This window comes from Chelonus insularis, unplaced genomic scaffold (genome assembly GCF_013357705.1).
Source record: "Chelonus insularis isolate UGA/USDA-ARS -01 unplaced genomic scaffold, ASM1335770v1 contig_130_pilon, whole genome shotgun sequence".
NCBI lineage: Eukaryota > Metazoa > Arthropoda > Insecta > Hymenoptera > Braconidae > Chelonus > Chelonus insularis.
This window is the reverse complement of record NW_023276371.1, coordinates 1082076-1103002: the sequence shown is the minus strand read 5'-3', so window position 1 is coordinate 1103002 and position 20927 is coordinate 1082076. Positions and strand designations below refer to the sequence as shown.

The 20927-nt window shown below is 26.0% G+C and overlaps 3 protein-coding genes and 2 long non-coding RNA genes across 7 annotated transcripts; 3 read left to right on the top strand and 2 right to left on the bottom strand.

The window, feature by feature from the left end:
• Positions 1-605: 605 nt before the first annotated feature.
• On the bottom strand, positions 606-4858 carry LOC118070789 (putative fatty acyl-CoA reductase CG5065). Of its 2 annotated transcripts, none has more exons than XM_035089606.1 (7): positions 3813-4858; positions 2394-2680; positions 1984-2300; positions 1483-1917; positions 1196-1381; positions 839-1099; positions 606-763 (listed from the first exon to the last, which is right to left on the bottom strand). In XM_035089606.1, exons 2-7 carry the CDS (start codon positions 2646-2648, stop codon positions 694-696), a joined length of 1524 nt encoding a protein of 507 aa, XP_034945497.1. In that variant the 5' UTR covers positions 2649-2680; positions 3813-4858; the 3' UTR covers positions 606-693. The 2 variants fall into 2 exon arrangements, with proteins under 2 accessions (XP_034945497.1, XP_034945505.1); XM_035089614.1 differs by having other exon boundaries at positions 4615-4858.
• Positions 4859-4955: 97 nt separating this feature from the next.
• Positions 4956-8012, bottom strand: LOC118070780 (putative fatty acyl-CoA reductase CG5065). The gene is made up of 7 exons (XM_035089594.1): positions 7763-8012; positions 6672-6933; positions 6256-6572; positions 5755-6189; positions 5496-5681; positions 5144-5404; positions 4956-5069 (listed from the first exon to the last, which is right to left on the bottom strand). The coding sequence occupies exons 2-7, from the start codon at positions 6930-6932 to the stop codon at positions 5003-5005; spliced, it is 1527 nt and encodes a 508-aa protein (XP_034945485.1). The 5' UTR covers position 6933; positions 7763-8012; the 3' UTR covers positions 4956-5002.
• A 1311-nt stretch (positions 8013-9323) lies between these two features.
• Positions 9324-11091, top strand: LOC118071282 (uncharacterized). The gene is made up of 3 exons (XR_004690870.1): positions 9324-9829; positions 10576-10894; positions 10969-11091. It is a non-coding gene; the product is annotated as an uncharacterized lncRNA (long non-coding RNA).
• A 78-nt stretch (positions 11092-11169) lies between these two features.
• On the top strand, positions 11170-15678 carry LOC118071100 (uncharacterized). Of its 2 annotated transcripts, XR_004690852.1 has the most exons (5): positions 11170-11639; positions 11725-11857; positions 12547-12656; positions 13007-13430; positions 15500-15678. It is a non-coding gene; the product is annotated as an uncharacterized lncRNA (long non-coding RNA). The 2 variants fall into 2 exon arrangements; XR_004690851.1 differs by lacking the exon at positions 12547-12656.
• A 1416-nt stretch (positions 15679-17094) lies between these two features.
• LOC118071164 (uncharacterized) lies at positions 17095-19883 on the top strand. Its single transcript, XM_035090156.1, has 4 exons — positions 17095-17448; positions 18143-18265; positions 19196-19319; positions 19444-19883. The coding sequence occupies exons 1-4, from the start codon at positions 17342-17344 to the stop codon at positions 19486-19488; spliced, it is 399 nt and encodes a 132-aa protein (XP_034946047.1). The 5' UTR covers positions 17095-17341; the 3' UTR covers positions 19489-19883.
• Positions 19884-20927: the final 1044 nt, after the last annotated feature.

Sequence of the window (20927 nt, the reverse complement as noted above, 5' to 3'; positions counted from 1 at the left end):
AATAAATAAATATTAAATATTTTTCTAGTAATGAACTTGAAAATACAGTGAACTTAAGAAAAATATTAAAATAACTAATTAGCATTGAATATCTAACTACAAAAATTTAATTAGCATAAAAAGAGATGATAATGAAGAATTTGAAATTTGAGAAGCCGTTGGGCTATCTTGAATACTGCTCTATAATTCTTTTTAAACATTAACTTATCGTAAAATCGTCTGGAAGGGTATCGCAATTAGATGCCTGCTTTTTTGCTGATCAATACAAAAAAAAATAATAAATCTACAGAAAATCGTAATCATTTAGTAAAATATCTATTCATTCATTTAAAATAATTTTTTCTTTTATTATTACATTTCTCTTTTATTTTAACCAGTGAATATTTTTTACTATTCTCTTTCTTTATGTTAGTTATAAATTTTAAATAACACAAAACAATTAGAGTTTAATTTTTTAAACACTTATTTCCAAACAATTTTATTAATAAAACACAACTATAATAATCTTCAATTAAATTGATTTTTTTTTAAAAAAAACGACCATTTTTATGGTGTAAATATTTGGTAATTGGCTTAAGCTTATAATCAATTACAGATTCCTTATAACTACGTAATTTTTTGAAATATTTACAGATGACCTTTTTTAATAATGTAACAATACTTATTGATATGGCAAGTAATTGATTGATTAAATTAACGAATTATTATTTTATATAACGTAAACATCATAAGAATTTGGATGATTTTATGAATCCAGTAGAATCTAAAAGTGAAAAAAAAGAAGAATAAGAAATACTTATTCATGTCGATAAAAATTTAGTAATAAAGTTAGACTTACTTCAAAATTCGGTTTCTTGCTGTTGACAATGAGTCTGGATCATCTTTCAATACATATTGTCTTATACCAAGAATATATTTGTGTATATAATAATCCCACTCAATTTTATTAACGTCAAGATTGAAATTTTTTTTATCGACAGCATTCTTCAACATCTTCATCAGTTGCTGAACATTATTACTGCTGTATTTCCACTCACGCATGCAAAAGAATTTTGCTGATTCCGCTACTCGATCAAACTTTTTAGTTATCTTTATCATTCTGAAGTATAATAAAAAATTGAGATAATGCTTGAATTTAATTAAATAAATTCGTAAAATATTATACAATAATAATTTAAAACACTTATTTACTTACACAGCTTTACTACCTCGAAATTTTAAAATCATATCAACTATGTATGCAGGAACGTAATGTAAAAAAACTACTGTTAGTTTGTGCATGAATGTATTGGTGGTAAATGTTAATCCTGGATACCAAACAGCGTATTTTGATGGACATTCAATGGAGTGTTTGATGACCAATTGTCGAAATCGACCCCATCTGAAAAGAAATAATTTCAAATTTAGAATTATTATGAATTCGAATTAAATTTTAATACAGCTGGATTAGAGTTTAAACAGTGAAAATATCAATAAACTTACGTCAAGGGGTTAGATGTACTACTGACACAGTTATAAATCTGAAGTGAATCGTTACGGTGCATCATATTACGCCAAGCGGCACAAATAATCGTATCAACAGCATAATCCACGGGTATCATGTCAATAATGGATTTATTATCGGCTAAGGCACTTCTGATTCTCCCTCGACTTGACTCCATGATCATTCCTGTGATACCAGTAATGTTATCTATCCAGCCGGGAAAAGGTTCTTGACAAGCTGCTCCAATAATACTGGGTCGAACAATTGCCACAGGAAAACCGAGCTTCTTCTTGAATATCAACATCTCCGCTAGACCTTTTGTGAGGGTATAGGTATTTGGATGATCTCCTCTAAGTTTAGCTTCTAAGGAATTCAACAACTCATCGTCAAGATTGTCAGCCATATCCATGGCGATCTCTGGTGTTATTTTAGTGCTACAAATTGATCATCAAGTATAAATAATAATTAAATTAATGAATTTAATAATAAATAGTACTTACTCATAAATGATCTCGCCAATTTCTTTCAAGTCAGCATTACTATATGCTGTACTGACATGTACGAAACTAACAAGATTCATCATTTCGGAGCATAGTTCGACAATCCTTTGTGTACCACGTGTGTTTAGAGTAATTGCAACTTTGAGTGGTTCTTCGAATCGTACAGTAGCTGCACTATGGAATACTATATTGACATTTTGTATCAATAACAAACGATCATGGTCACTCAATCCAAGATTCGGTTGACTAATATCCCCCATCATTGGTACTATTTTACTAAGTACTTCCGGACATTCCCATCGAATTCTGTCGAACACCTGTCGAAAAATAACCATCAACAATAATGTCAGTTAGAACTGGTTATTAAAGAAATCTACTATTTTTAGTAATAAAATTTGTTATATACTTACTGAATTTTTTAGTAAAGATTTGTATCGTTCTTCTAATGTCAAATTTTTTCGCGGACGGATTAATATGTAGATAATCGAAATCCGAGGACATGATCTTAAAAGTTTCTCAACCAGTGCTTTTCCAAGAAAACCAGTTGCTCCAGTCACAAGAATGACTGACGCTGCAAAGAAAGCTTCCACTGAAGTCCCTCCAGAGTTGACTTCTTCATTTTGATGATTCTGTTCATTTGCTACCAGTGCATTAGACGTTCCCATGTTGATCGAATTCTAACTGCTTATGAAGAAACCTATCAGTTCAAGTAATAACTATTTATTATCATCAGTTAAGTTGATTATTTTTAATAATTTATTATCAACTTTATATTTTGTCCATTATTTTTATTAAAAAAAATCATCAGATATTCCTCTAATCAGTTGTTCATTATGAATGCAAATATTTGTCACAATGATCCAATTATAATTGCATTAACAAATTAAATCAAATTATTCTAATCAAATAATTAACACCATTTAAATAATGTCAATAGTGTCCACTAGGCTGTGACAATAAGGTTATCGATTAGAAAAAAACTTGTCTGTGAGTATTTTCCCTTTAAACATCGATCGCCAGTGAAAGTCTTACCTCTATACTCCACTAATATAGATAGAAACAAATAAAGATAGACTTTTTTATAGTTAAAAAATAAGATCAATTTATTGCCTTTAGTACCTAAAATAGACCTGTAATTGTATTATAAAATTATAGAGTATCATGTCTATCGATAAATTAACGTTTCTAACAATTTTACTTATTTATCATAAGTATTCATTCATTATTCAATAAAATATAAAATTCATCAATGAATAAATAATAAACATATTAGATTTGTATAATAGTAATTATTATGAATTTCAAAAATGGTAGCCTTTAACAGCATTCTATTTTAATTCTAAAAAAAGATATTTAATTTTTTATCAAGTGGAACCCTGAAGAAATGTTATATCTTTCATCAATCGATACTAATGAATTGTAGGTAATATATGATATTAAATAAAAAAAAAACATAAATGAAAAAATAAATAGTGTGTATTGATTAAAAAAGGGTTCTAATGACCTTAAAACTTAAATTTACTATTTACTATTAAAATATCATTTTTAATAAAATTAATTAAAACTAAATTTTGAAAAATTTTAAGAAACCAATACTTTAAATTTAAACTATCTTTAACATTAGTATTAATTTCAATATTAATTCATTGAAAACCCCCACGTTTTTTAATAAATTATATAAAAAAAAACAATTATATTTGTTATCTAATATAAAATCGCTGAAATAAAGACAAACTAAAAATAAAAACCGCAGAAGTTCCATCAGACATTATTAAAAGTTATTTCAGTGTTAGATAGATTAATAATAATAATAGAAATAATTGCATTACCGTTTAAACATAAATTAACAAAAGATCCCATAATTATTTTCAGTATTTTTCAGTCACCCATCATCATGATATATTTTTTATAATACTCAACAATTAACTGTAGAACATATTCACTTTGGTTTTGTTCGAATCAGAAACATTACACATCGATCAAATGATCACGAACATGGTTCATATTGTACTGACTGTGATATCAAGTGAATACGTATATATCTATAGAATGTTTAACAAATATGCGCGCCCAGTAAGCATTTACCGGCGTTACGACGTCGTTCAAATGTCCACATGTTTATATACATACATTATTATTTTTTTTACTATTTGTACAAAAATAAATAGATAAATTATTAACTAACAATTCGTTCATCAAAGAGTTTTGCCAATTTGCGATAGATTAACTATTGATTAATGACAATATCATTATTGATTTAAATCGAGACCATTGTTGCAGTAATTTTAAGCAGTATTAGATCAGTTCTGGAGTAGTTCCAGAAAAGAATTATAATGAACTAATTATTTGTTAGTAATTAAAATAAAAACAAAGATAATATACAAAGAATTTTACTAAATTCAGTAAGTTCCATTACGCAACAAGGAAATTGCATGGCTTTCACATGGACACGGAAGTCACTTTCTTCAATATATATTTGTCCTTGTTTTAAATGTTTATCCCACATTTACCTTAATTGATAGATGCACGTATTCACACAATATCAACACATGATTTATCCATTATTTGTATATAACATGCACACATGTATATTATCCATTATTTTATCATATATCCCTATTCGCTACTTACCTCTTTCAAACTCAACTCTAAAAAGTAAATACACTTCCTCCTTTCTTACTCACGTCTGACCAGTTTCACCAGATGTTTGCATTCTATATAATTCTTCTCCTGCAATTCTCAACAATCCCTCCTTTTGCCAAACCCCGCTTTCATTATTTTATATCCAAATTATTTTTGTTTTATCATTGAAACATTATTTTTCATTAACACATATTGTGCATTTAGTGATTAAAAATTCATAAACGTTTTATAATAAAAGTAATGATTTTTGTTAAAAAGAACTTTCTGTATTATAACTAATAAAGTCCATGAAATATTGAATTTTTCTAAATTATTCCAGATATTCACCATGGTATTAGAAGTAATAAAAAAATTTTTGTACTAATTTGATATGTTATTAATAAATTAATAACCACAAAATTAATATAATTATGAATTGAATAGATTTTTGGATCCAATAGAACCTAAAAAAGAAATAATCTGTTAGCCCAAAATTCATACATGTTAAAAAAATAATGATGATTGTTTTACTACATACTTTCTAATTTGATTTCTCGCCTTTGGCAATGTTTCTGGAGTGTCTTTCAGAAGGTATTGCCTCATACCTAAAATATATTTTTGTATGTAATTATCCCATTCAATTTCTCGAACATCTAGATGAAAATTATCTTTATCCGATGCTGTTTTTAATAATTCAATCAAGTATTGAACATTATTACAGCTAAATTGCCATTCATTTGTGCAGAAAACTCGGGCAGATTCTGCTACACGATTAACTTTTTTTGCAAGATTAACCATCCTAGAATAAGAAATTAAATTAATGTAATAATTATTTATAAAAAATATATATATTACTACATTTTGAGTTACTAAATAATAACATGACTTACATAGGCTTGTTGCCTTCATATATAAGAATTAAATCAACCACATAAGCCGGAAAAAGATGGAACAATACGACATATAGTTTGTGGAGGTAAACATTTTTAGTAAAACTAATTCCTGGATACCAAACAGCATATTTAGAAGGGTATATGATGAAATATTTATTTATCAAGTCTCCGAGTTGTTTCCATCTACAAAATATTTATAGACATTTAACTTTCTATCGGAATATTAAATAAGTTTAACGAGTAATTATAAACTTACGTTAATGGATTTAATGCACCACTAACATAATTGTAAACTTGAATAGAATTATATGGTTGTATTAGAGTTCGCCAAGCAGCACAAATGACAGTATCAACAGCATAATCCACGGGTATCATGTCAATAATACATTTGTTATCGACTAGAGAGCTTCTAACCCTTCCACAACTAGATTCTAACATAACTCCTGTGATACCGGTAGTGTTATCTATCCAGCCGGGAAAAGGTTCTTGACAAGCTGCTCCAATAATACTGGGTCGAACAATTGCCACAGGAAAACCGAGCTTCTTCTTGAATATCAACATCTCCGCTAGACCTTTTGTGAGGGTATAGGTATTTGGATGATCTCCTCTAAGTTTAGCTTCTAAGGAATTCAACAACTCATCGTCAAGATTGTCAGCCATGTCCATGGCGATCTCTGGTGTTATTTTAGTGCTACAAATTGATCATCAAGTATAAATAATAATTAAATTAATGAATTTAATAATAAATAGTACTTACTCATAAATGATCTCGCCAATTTCTTTCAAGTCGGCATTACTATATGCTGTACTGACATGTACGAAACTAACAAGATTCATCATTTCGGAGCATAGTTCGACAATCCTTTGTGTACCACGTGTGTTTAGAGTAATTGCAACTTTGAGTGGTTCTTCGAATCGTACAGTAGCTGCACTATGAAATACTATATTGACATTTTGTATCAACAACAAACGATCATGGTCACTCAATCCAAGATTCGGTTGACTAATATCCCCCATCATTGGCACTATTTTACTAAGTACTTCCGGACATTCTTGTCGAATTCTATCGAATACCTAATTGCATATAAAATATATATTAAAATTTATTTATCGTAACCTTCCATGAAATTTTTCTCATATTACTGCAATAGTATTTATACAAAATATTGTTACCGAATTGTTTAACAAAGATTTGAACCTCTCGTCCAAGGAAAGTTTTTTCTTTGATCGGATCAGTATATAGATGGTCGATATTTTGGAACATGACCTTAATAATTTCTCAACCAAAGCTTTACCAAGAAAACCTGTTGCTCCAGTCACAAAAATGATTGATGCTGCGAAGAAAGCTTCTACTGATATTTTTTTAGAATCAGCATCTCCACTACTTTCGTAATCCAATGAATCCTTCTTCAAATCTGCTTTAATTTTTTCCATTCTATAAAAATTAATAATTTACCTTTTAATTGCCTGAAATTTATTCAATCAGTAACAATATTTCTTGCAAAAATATAATATAAATCTAGAAAAGTCTATGAAACTATTCGAGACTTCAAGTATGTAGATTTTATTATGACATTATCATAATAATTCATTTTATGACAAGTGTAATTTTCAATCAACATCTAATAACATATTATAATTCTTAGTACATATTGTCATAAAGTTTGTAAATACAGGTAATAAAATTTCTTTTAACATTTTAGTGAGATAGTTTAAAAAACAAAGTTCACAATAATGACATAACAGATCAATCATTTTTTCAAGTAAGAAATAACAAGTGATCATTTTTTACTCTATATTTATTACATTCAATATTTAATATGGTATTCTTCATCTAATGGCATAAGAGCCTTTTAAAAAAAATTATTTCGATCATTGAAACTAAATATAGTTTATTAATAGTTCTTGATTATTTTTTGTAAGTGATAAATGATGTTTCTAAATAATTAATTGCCAAAAAAAAATAAAAATGGCAAAGATAAACAAAAACTATTACTTTTCTTTAACAAAAAATTAATATGAGCTGAAAAATGACGAAGATTGTATCTACTATCTTGTTTTTTCAATAATTCAAGTTCCATTACACAACAAGAAAATTGCGTTGCTTTCACGTGGACACGGAAGTCACTTTCTTCGATATGCACTAGCACTGAGTGAAAAAATATTTTTTTGCTCATTTATTCCATGTGCATATGCATATTTATAAGATATGTAAATATACATACATGTATATATTTAATAATATATAATTTTAATCAATTTACCTAAACTAGCGTTGAAATTTAGATTGGCAACTTGGTATTAAATAATTAGTCAAATGTACTTGTTTATTTTCAAACGTCTGATCAATTTTTCATGTTTCTCATCCTTATAAATCTTTTCTCCTACAATTCTTGAATCATCCCTTCCATTATTCCATTTTGTATTGTTTCTTTTTCTTTGTATCCGAGCATGTTTTATTACTTTGACGTAATTAAATAGAAAATCAGTTACTAAAAAAGCCATTTGTATCAACATCGTTCATGAGACCTTTAACTTTTCATGTATTCAAAGAAATTGTTGGTTAATTAATTAATAAAAATGAAATACACTTCACACTTTATGCAAATAATAAACACTTTGTAAATAGAATAAAATTTATGACTTATCAATGGCTATGTATTTTTGAGGATTAAAATATATTTATAAAACTTTTCAAAAAATAAAATCATTATTTATTCAGTTTATTTGCTATAAAAACTAAATTAGACGATTTTTAGCAAATACTTTATTTGCATTCAAAGAATAAATTAGATAACCTTATCTTCTATTCAAGAAATAAGTGTTGACTCATTTCTGTATATAACGAAAAATCAAGCAAACTATGTCTGTCAATTGGATAGAAAAAGCACAATGAAACAATCATGAATATAAAATACATCCTGTTGATATAAGAATCCTAATTTTAAAAGTAATCAATTTTTATGATTTTTTAAAAATTTATTGATTAAAGAAAAAATTATTGTATGTTGAATGAAATATTTATTGATCATAAAAATAAAAAGTTGTTTTGTTTTTATAATAAACAAACTTATTGAAAAAATCTTTACAAAAAGATGGTTCGGTAATTATCAACATATCCCGAGAACGTTGAAAATGTAGAAATTATGCAATAATATATTATCCATCGAAGATAATGATTGACTTCTTTTTTGAGGTTATTTTATCAATAATTGATATAAAGTGTGACTTGAAGATTGAATTCATTGTTTCTTTGTTTTTTTAAAAATTTTTTAATCATTTTTAAATGTAATTACGGTGAAAAACATTTACTGGTGTAATAACCAAACAAATTATTTCCTAAAATTGGATGAAATATATTCAATACAGAAATTTCTTGCCTGAAAAAGAGAATAGAAAAATTTAAAAATGATGGTGTAGTTTGTTTTTATCAAATTTAATCATACCATATTCACATTTAACATAATGACGCAGTTACAAAAATATATCATCATTTTCATTATAATTTAAATACTACTTAAATATATGTGATGATCATTTTGGACTGAATTGAATAAAGTAAAAAATCGTTTTGATCTTTATTTCACGGAAAAAATGAATTGAGTATGTCACAAAAGTATCAAAAAAAATCAAAATAATTTTCATTAGACGATGACATCCAAACTTGATTAATTTGATGTCTCAACAACTTAATGTAAATGATTTATTTATTGATGGAATTAATTTATTTTGATGAACAAACTCAGGTACTTTATTTTCTATTATCTTTTGTTTTATTTATTCTTTAATATTTTGATTTCTTCGTAGGCATGGTGAGAAAATATTTGTTTATCAACAAGTGTTGAATAAATGATTCAATAAATGGCACATCTGTGCTGAAAATTATCAATTATATACATACCGTTCAATCCCAAGAAATTTTTTAATGCTTGAGACAGATGTGAGAGAATCATGTTGAAACCGATATATTATCACGGTATATTAGCTAATCATAGCAAATAATGAAATAGTCCTTTGATGTATTAGAAATTTCCATAAAGCGTTAATACCATCCTGATAAGAAAAACAATGTCACTTTGATAGCAATAATTACGTATCAAAGTTATCATAATTTTATGAATGGCTGTTCTATAAAATTATTAAAAATTCAAATCAACTGGGATGTTTTTTTATGTAAACAATGACGATACATTAGGATGGCCATTGAGTTTTCTCCATAATTCTTCGTGACTCGTTTTTAATAAGAGCTATTTATCTATATTTGGTTGATGACGAATACATCTTCTGTAAATACGAAAACTGCACTTACCTACGTCATTCATTCTTATGAGGTATTGCAAAATTTTCATATATTTACTTTGAACATTCCCAATTGTTTTTCTAGCAATTATTTTTATGATTGTGTTAATTATCAGAGAATGTACGGTAAATTTGTGGGAGTAAAATATTTTAGTGGTGAGAACACATTTAATTAAATATCGGTAAAATTTTAATTTTAATTTATGAGAAAATTTTAGACACATTTATTATTTGTTGCTCTTGAACAAATTTTGTAACAAGTTTTTTGAATGATTTAACTTCTGGTAATCTTTTCACTTAAAAGGAAAAGTTCGGAGAAAAGGGATAATTATTGATAGTAAAAATAAGCATAAACAAATTGATTTAATTTATCTTGTCTAATAATTGAAACTATAATTTTTAACTCGATCACAAAATCGACGTGTACAAGGTTGTGGAGCTTATCTTTTCAACATGTGAAATATTCGAGAGGATTTTGATAAAAATTACTTTTCAAGTATTCTTCGGGATTTTCCATGCTGCATTATCGCCCCTAATATCGAGCACTCATAAAACTTATTTTTTAAATAATCATCACGTTTAACCAATTATTTTTCCAATGGCAAACTCATAAATTTATTTTTCTATTTTCTGTTTAATAAATGCACCCTTATTGTTAATATTATTTTCTGTTTTCTCAGTATGTATTTTATCAAAATGTACCCATTTATTTGAACATTATAAATTAGATAATGATAAAAACCAAATAATGTAATAGAATGTATTTTTCTTTTTCCAGCGTTTTTTTTTTTTTTTGTAAAACTTTCAATACACTACGTGATGTAATCAAGCAATGTGTGAGATCTTTATCTGAAAATAGATGTACATATGAATATTATACCTGTGTACATGACGGGGATGTGATTTATAATAACTTACAACAAAAGTAACACAAAATGAATGATATGCAGATTATTACAGTGATAAATAAAAAGCAAACTTCTTATAGCATGTGATTAATTTTCACTTATTATAACAATAATGAACATAATTGCGTCTGGTCAGTGTTTAGGTGGATCAAAGCCCACCGATATTCTGATTATGGTATTTTTATCGAGGTAATAAATGCAATACTATTAATACCAATAAAAGTAATAATTATTATGTACTTTCATAAGTTTTCTCGTTTTAGCATACACATTACTGCTGTTATTTCTATGGACTTACATTTTTTTCAATTCATAAGAAATTTTCCTCAATCATATTATGATGGAATTTGAAAAAAAAAAAATGCAATAATCGAGAAAGTTTAGTGACATGAATTTTCCTTATAATATAATACTTTTATTCCGGAAAATCCATATTTTATATTCAGAAAGATATAAATCGGAAAAATTCCAGTTGAAATTTTCTTCATTGAACGTATACTCAATGAGTAAATAAATTGATTTATAAATTAAAAATAATCTATAAATTTTAAAATAGATCCTTATGTTATACATAGATAAAACATAGATTGATTATCATTATTTATTCTGTCCGGCTAATGAACCATTGAATTATTGGTAAAAACCCTAAAAAAATTCCTGGAACAGATCTTTTGAACTCCGATGATGTGTCATGTGAACTGAAAAAAAATCACGAATAGATTTTTTCTTCTTCTACTACCTTTCGCTTGGTCTAAAAATGAAGGTTGGCAAGGACGTACGTGATCTTCCTCACATCAAAATCTTTGGTCCATTGAGAAATTTACCAACGTTACGATTATTAAAAATAAATAATTAGTTTTTTGCTAAATAATTACTTTGAAAAATCAAAAAGATATAAGATATTTGATCGTAATATAAAAAATATAATAAACAGGTAACTATCATTTTCTAATAATAAAAAAGACATCTTTCAAAAACTAAATTAAATAGATAATTTTTTAATATATAATCATTTACAGATACAGCTTTTCATCCGATATCGTTAAATAAAAAAGATGATTCATGATGTAAGTTTGTGAAGAATGTACGAAATCTAACTTTCTATCACCGGAAATTCCACTCTGAATCCTGACGAATTTCACAGAAATGCAGGTATGATAGAAATAAAATAATCGTCGGGTACAAAAAATCTCGAAATAAAATAAACCGTTATAAAAGAGTTTTATTGGTACCTCTAAAAAAAGACATTGATTATTTAAAATAGAATTTTTTTAAATACCATTTAATAATTCACAATGCATAAAAGATAACTCTACTGAAAGCATAAAATTTAATTTCTATTTACATATTAATTAATGATGTAAAATTAATTTTGACATGTATTTAATTATTTGAAAATCTACTTTTGGCAAAATTCTATTAATTAAAACCAATTATTAGATAATATGTAAAGAGAAATTCCATTGGTAGTTAACTTTTCTACAGTGTACGTTAAATACTAAGATTTATTTGAAATTTTATAAAAAAATTTTGATCGTATTTTTAAAATCACAGTCAGATCAGCCAAATATTTGACCTATTCAACAAGTATTTGAAAATAGATTATTCCAAAAATAGCCACAAATTAATAATCGAATTATATTAAAATAAAATTTTTTAATTGTAAAAATATGCCAAAAAAAAAATTAAATAGATAAAATGTTAGGTGAATGACACGGAAGTATTTATTTTTAATATGACACCATCTTACTCTGACATGATACTGTATAGTATAAATACATAAGGCAAAATAATTCTTGTATAAAGAGTGTTTGACGTAATGTGACGTTTATATACTCTAGTAGATGGAGAACTTACTGATGTAAATTTTTATGTGCCGATGTCAGCGATGTGTGTAAAAGAATGTCGCTGAATCATTGCGTGTAAAACGCAAGCTACACGTAAGTTAAAGGTTGGTGTCATTTATCGTACCGACTTGAAATCTTGACGTGAGAGCCGATCGTCTGGCGATCCCGTTTAATATTATTGCATCATACTATATTAAATACATTAAATTATTATCACAAATCATTCAAATCTATTTAACGAATTTTGTCTTCAAGTGTCATCACATTGATTATCACACTTATCAAACTAAAAACTTTAGCAAAAATTTTTATACGATTAAAAATTGCTAGGATAATTAAAGCTGATTGAAAAATTATTATTATATAATATAAATTTAATGATGTGTAATTGCATGTAGTGATTTTTGTTCAAATAATAGTTCTCTTCCTTTAATCTGAAATTTGCTCTTTTCAGCTTTCCTGTTTCTTCAGCCATTGACAGGAATAAACGTGTTAGGAGAATGTGAACACGTTCAAATTAAGGTTCCTGTCCTAAAATCTATCTGTAATATAATAATCAAGCTATCATTAATTATTTTTCAACAAAATATGATAATTGATTAATGGTATTTTTCAATTTTTATGTAATAATTATTCATATGGTTTTCGGAAAAATAGACACGTGCTCTTTGTAATATATTGTGGATTGCCTATTAATTAAACAACATCAACAAATATCAAAATGAATGGAGTTACTATTATATGTTAATTTAATGTTATTAATTTGACGATATAAAATCACACAATAATCTGCTACTCAATAGAGCACCATATAACTATATTGTTATCATTGTGATGATGACGTTATTTCTACTGTTCATTATGTTTATAATTACTAGGTATGTATGTTATTGATTTACTATAACTTTTAATATAATAAGAACTCTACATATGGTATGAAACACCTGTACATAAAGCTATAACATAAGTATATTTTTAGAAAATAAAGAATATGAAAGTCGTTACAATGGATTATTAAACTAAAAAATAAAATTAGATCATGTATGAATATTAAAACCATCATCAATGTCGTAAAAAGTTTTGCTTATCTATTTATCAAGCTTTCATGTATGATCTTTTGACGAATGTTCTAGTACTTTTAAGTGATGAAGTAACGAATTAAAGAACATTGTTGTAATAAAATAAGAATTTTTATTATGAATAGTTGTCTTAATTATTGGTAAACTAATCAGGCTTGATCTAATTCTCTTACGTATTTTAGAAAATAGCTTCAGAAAGTTCTAACAATAGTTCTATCGTGGACCATTGACTTTGATCTAATTAGTTTTAATGAAGAATGGAAAAAAATTTTTTAATAAAATGTATCGAAACTAGCAATAATATATAAATAATTAATTTATTCAACAAATTCAAATTGATTTCAATTGTTCAATATGTAAGTAACAGGATGATTAATATTTTTGACTAAATCTTTAATTGATACCGCTAGATTAATGTATATTGTCTAGATCAAGAATTATCCACTGTGAACCAGAAAAACATTTGTGAAAATATTATGATAATAATATTAACAGAGTGATTCGTATCTTTAGCTTTACAAAAGTTTTTTGTTTTTTACTCGCTGTTAGTGTCAATAATCCATAACATTTTATTAGTCTAATTTTTTGTTTTTTTTTCAAAATGGATTCTGTTATTGTTATAGTATAATGAGAAATGATATTATCACCGTAGCCTAAATTACGTATTATCGTATGATTTAAAAAATTGTAAACAACTTTATATTATAATAATATTAATTAATTGATCCTATTGAGTCTCATTAAGTGTATGAATAAATGGACGTCAAAGATGACCATCATTCTCATATTCTATAATAATAATAATATTATGCAGTGAAACTAAAGTCTCTTTAAAGAGTTCAAAAATATTTGTCTCCAAATAAATCATTTGATAAAATAAAGAAAAGGAAATGGTGTATTACAAACCGAGGGAGCAAAGTATGATATTATGACCTCAGGGTAAAATTGCATCCTGAGTGCAGGGCAGAAAGTTGAAATTCCTGCACTGCGCGCCATGGCGAAGCCTAGGAATCATGTCACGCGGTTCATTCGGGTGTTGATCGGTCGTTAGAAGTAATGGCAAGAGAGATTTTTAATTTAAAAATAAGATAATTTTTTTGTTCTTATTTACGTACATAATACGATGCTGAGCACGCCTGTATCCTTCTAGTATTAGACACGTGCCGTGAATTATTAATCATTACTTATTCAGGTGAAGACTCAATAGATTGTTTTTAGTTAAATATTTTAAAAACATATTTATTTAAATTAGTGTTTTTTCAAGACTTGTGTATTATGTTTATTGGAGAATAAAATAAACTTTAGAAATAATGTATTTCACAATAATAAAAAGTTAAAAAATACGTTGTTTGTTCTATTATTTTTTTAAAAAATTCTAATCTTGTAAAATATTATTTGAGTTTTGTTTTAAAAATAATTGAAATATATTTGTTGAATTTCATACTTTATTCTTATCAAATAATTCTTAATGATTTTCGAAGTATTTTTATATTATTACAAGTTAAGAATAAATGGATAAGTACATAAAGTCTGTTGAATTCAAGATAAAAAAGTGTTCCTTCTTTTTGACGATTAAAGAAATTAAAAAAAAATATATATTTTAAACCAACTATGGGAATATGTTTGTTGATACATGACACGTGGCATTAATTTCCATATGATTAGTCAAATAGTTGATAAATTTTCATTGTTTCCTTACTTAATCTATTTTATCAGATGTATATCGATCATTTTTATTATTACTTTCACTATTTAGTAAATTCTTTTATTTCAGTATTCCTAGACTAGCCTCAATTCGATGTAATAGTATATCAATAGAATGCATTATTCGAATTTTTCTTAAATTTACTCTTTTTTTTTCTTTTCAGGTACTGTAGCTGAATAGTAAATACGTTTGATGGAAATAAAGTGGGGAGTAAAACTCGCGAGGAATAAACGTCGTTCTTGTTTAGCCGTTTATGCATTACCCTAGGTCAAGAGCACATACTCCCACTCACCATGTCTTTCATCTTCTTATTGATGTTACCCATCTTTCACAGCTATTTTATTTATCAATCACCAAAATAAAATTCATTTAGTTGTTTAAACACCTTAATCTATTATTTTTCAATTATGATAAGAATTTGTTTTATTTTTTTTTTTTAATTTTACATAAGGTGTATTTAGTATTTAAAGCTTGTTTTTTTCTACGATGCTTCGTATCACTCTGGTTCTTATTTGGTATTATGTATTTATTTTTATAGCCTTGGTCTTCTTTAAAATATAGTAAGGCATAGTTGTACGGTGAAAAAGAAGGTTGATGAAAAAAGAATTTACAAATTATGTAAGTTTATTTCTGTTTTGTGATTCATTGATGAAATAGAATCATGAAAAAAGTAGTCAGAGTCAATGATCATAAAAATGCTTTGATAATTTCATTTGAACTCTAATAGCAAGATAAATAGATGAAACTACGTGACTGATTGAGTCTAGGATAAAGTTTGAAAAAATTATTCAATAAATTGCAATATTTTGTTATTAAATAAATAAGTAATAATCGTTTGATTATTATTTATTGAGTGAGATAAATTTTTTTTTTTTTTTTTATCATGTGAACGTTAAGTTGAATGAAAAAATTTATCATGAATATTTCTATTGAGTTATCGAAGTGAAACTTTAGCACGATTGAACATTTCGCAAATTTTCGTTGACTCATGCTTTTAAGAAATTCAGACATCAGTTAGAGATTTTGTTAACGTGAATAGAGGGAGATAATATTAAGATTTTTAAATTATGCTTTATTTCATTTACCTATCTTACTTGAATATCACATAACTTAGTAATGTTTTATAAAATTTTTTGTTAAAAAAAAATGTACAAATTTTTCATTTTATTTTTAAATAATTTCTATTCTTTAAATTCATTTTTAATATAAAATAACTTTTTTTTTTTTTTTTTGGATTTAATAATCAATATGTCAATTTAACATATGAATTGATTTAAATTTTTAATACAAACTTACTCATGTGTAAAATTGCACAAAATTATGTAAAAATTAATTATTCATAAAATGAATTGATATTAATAAGAATAATGAAAAAAATGAGAAAAATATTAATTGAAAAGTAATTAATAGGTCTAATTTACAAATAAGTTTTGGCAGTTTTTTTATTGGAATTAATTTGCCAATTTTTTTTAGGGATGACGTGATGGAATAAAATTAGAATAGAAAGTCTGACAATGAATAATTGTGATGAGAAGAAGAAAACGTCGATGGATTGGTCAGCCAGGGGCATCTTTTTTCACTTCTTCCGGGGATAGTTATCGATACTTCTTCGACATCAGAAAGTCAAATTGTGAAGCGCAAGATAAAAGTGAGGGAGGATTCTACTACAAGTGGAGGGAGGAGCCTTCAACGCTCGAGAGTATATATGCCAGAAGCAACCAGCAGCATGGTACAGTTCACTAAGAGACAAAACTGTTAAGAGACTTATTGCCATTTAACTGCATTTTTTGTATTAACCTTTTTAAGTTTAACTTGAATTAATTTTTTGAAAGAAAGAAAAAAAAAAACATATTCACTATTTTTATAAACAAAGTTATCATCAATAAGTGCTTTTAAACCAATTCTTTAAACATTCAGTTGATTTTTAAGTTACTTCTCCCCAACATTGAATCAGTGAATTAAAATTTTACAACGCTGTGAAAGTTTTTCTTTCTACTATCAAAAAATGGAAAATTATAAAAAAACGTATTACTTGACGAGTCTCCTGATCCTTATGATCCTGATTGTTACTCTAGATTCTGTTAATGCTAGACCATCAAGTGGATTCCTTAGGTATAATTTATTTGACTCGTCTAAATTTTTATATGCATGGAAAAAAAATTTTTTTAATACCAATTTTCATTCAAAAATTATTGCAATTTATTTCGTGCCACTGGCCGAGATGTTCATTCTTTGATTAACAGGAAAAAACCAATTACAAAAGTGATAAATAGCATAGTAATAGATTGTAGTCAGACACATAAATGATTTTTGAGAACAATTATATTAAAATTTCAATTAATTATTGGATTTATTTTAAACCTTCTATCATTTTTTTTTATTCAATTAAATGTTAAAAATTTTTTTTTTTTGTAATAATAGTGTACTTTTAATATATTTTAAATTTTTCATAAATGTCTATTGACTATATCAAATTTATATGGTACCTTTTATGGCTGATGCAATATGCAGAAATATTTTCTGCAATGAAGATCGGTATAAAGTCGTTGAAGAACTGTAAAGAAAAATTTTAGATTTATCTATGGCTCATAAACTTATACAGTTGATATTGGATTATAAAAAAATGCGTATCGTTTCAAATTCAATAGTACAGATAAAAAAATTTCAATGGAATAAAATAATAATAATTATTATTAATAGTTAATATTTTTTTTTTATAAGTAAAAATACAAGATTATTATTTAAATAGAGTAAAATATTTTAAAATTGATAAAAAAAAATTAAATAATTAATTGAATTATTTTAGTCGTCGTAAACGTGTATCCGATCAACGTCTTGCAGAGCTGGAGACTTTGCTGGCATTGGCTAAGATGCGTGGAAAACTGGTGACAGTACCATTGGGATTTGATCGAGTGGATCCAGCAAAAATGTAAGTTTAGTTTTATTATTTATTCGACATCGAAAAAAAATCATATGATAAATTTTAGACCAATGAAAATTGAAATATTTAAACGATGATGCGGTCGATCGATTAGATTACTGTTTTTCAACGAGTTCAGACAGGTGCATGATTATTAAGATAACACATTCTAAAGTTTTACCATCTCCCGAATTTCATCGATTAAATGTATAATTGAACTCACATTGATCGTCTAATAAATATATTTTTATTTTATCAATTACATAAATATTAAAGTTTTAAAAAAATATCATATTGTTAAAAAGTGAAATAACTTTATTGATTAATTAATTAATTATTTGATTGAGTTTAGAAATTATAAGATGATTGGAAATTCTACTTGATGCACTATTATCTAGCTATTTAACAGATCAGAGTATGAGTTTGAGAAACGACGAATAAATTTCCATTGTCAAGAAACGTGATGATTTCCATGTACACAGAGTATTCTTGAGAACAACTTTATTAATTGAGAAAGAAGGTCGAAGGGATTGAAGATTTTAATGGAAAATAATCATAATCATAATAGATAAAAAAAAAAAAAATAGATAATGATTAAATATTATCAATAAAAATGGGTCTAGGTGTACTTCGTTTTGTATTGAAAAATTTTAATCTTTATTCTTATGACATTTCTTGAAGCTAAATTCTTTTGTAGATTTCTAAAATGATTTCATATAAATGAAAGTGATAAGTTAAAAATATTGAATGAGTTGAATATAATATTATCGTAAAAAGAAAATTACATAGATATAGGTATTATGATAGGTCATGAATAAAAAAGGACGAATGAAATATGAAATTGATTGATTTTAAGGAATTAATTAATTTATTTATTCTTTTTTTCATTGATATTAATTCAATTATGAAAATAATTAAATATTTCTAATTTTATTACAGTGGTCGCAGACGAAGATCAAGCACTGAATATGATTTACAAAAACTTCAACGATTTTTACAAGCAGCTGTTCGAGATTCTGAATATGCCAGTGAAGAGAATGATGAAATTATCACTCCATCTTGGGTAAATATCTAAATTTTTATTTAAAAAAAAATACATTAAAACAAGAAATATTTTTTTATTTAAATTAATATTCTAATAATTATATAAAATAACGTGACTAATTTGTCATTATTATTTTAAACAGCTGGAGGATCGGCACACCGATGATATAGAGGATCAATTGATATAATGAATACAGTGTTTCAGAGATGTTTGGCAAAAAATTAATCTGTCATAAATGTCAAATATCAAGAAAATGTATAAGTCTTTCTGAACTCAACAGTATTAACGGTTGCTCCGTCATCGGTACTTAAATATAATAACTTTAATTGGAGTTAGTTATAATAATTGATTATTATTCAAAAGTTAAATAAGACGAGAAATTTTGAAAAAAAATTTATGTATATTTTATGTTATAATCTATACATGCTATTTATTGCAAGCATGATATTTAATGTTCGCACATAATTTATTACCAATTCAGTAACGTTTTTTTAAATTATTTTTTATTTTATTTATTATAGTTAAGTATTCATGAAAGCATTTTTATTTTTCATTCATTTTATGATTTGTAAATATCTTTACCACTGTATAATCTATTGTTATACAAAGATTATACTGTCTAAAATAATGATTACAATTTTCACTTAGTCTAATTATTCGTGATTTTATTAGTTAATTTATTTAATTAAGTTCAAAGACAACAATTTAAAAATATCTTGATATCACTCTATGTCTTCTTCGATTATAAGTTGTATGCAATTTTTTTAATTCCTTTACTTAATGATTGTAATTTTTCAAATATTTATGATTAATTTATTTAATTTATTATTTATTACAATTCAAAGTTATAGTCAATTTCACCTTTCACATGTTTATCATTCCTTTCATCAACAAGATATGCACAATTATCATTAATATACAATGATATAATAAATAAAAAAAATATTCTTCAAGTTATTGATGTGTATTTGAATCATTTTGAACCGTAGAAAGTAATTGTGTTAATATTTCGAAAAAACTGATCTCTTTGAGGTTTAAAATTTTTATTTTATTGTAAAAGAAACAAAATAAGGGAAATGAAATTCAAGAATAATACAAATTGAAATGTTTCATTGTTGTTTTAATGTATTCCATAATAGTACAGTACAATATACATAAAATTAATATTAAATATTATTTGTGGTATACATCGTGTTACCGGATAACGTTACTGATGAGACTAGCTGGTGATGACCTTCGCAGCGCTACCTCAATAATTTTATATTAATATTACATTTTTTGTTTGTTTTTTTTTTTTTTCATTTATTTATTTATTTTAATCCCTGATCCTATATAATAAATCATTATAACTTGATGTTTAAAGAATGAAATTTTTATTTTAGCTTGCGCTTTCATATCGGATCAATCATTTCTTGGCAGCGATAATCGACTGAATATCAATCATCGTGGTTGATTTTCAAAGGGAAGCCCACTTTGAACCAGTAAACGAATAAATTAAACAATTCCCGATTACAAATAATTAGCATCTAAAACATCTTAAAGGCACAGGCAACAGGTGACACGAAATTTGCAAATGCGTACAAATATTGAATATTATTCATAGCACAATTGGCGTTAAATAATGTA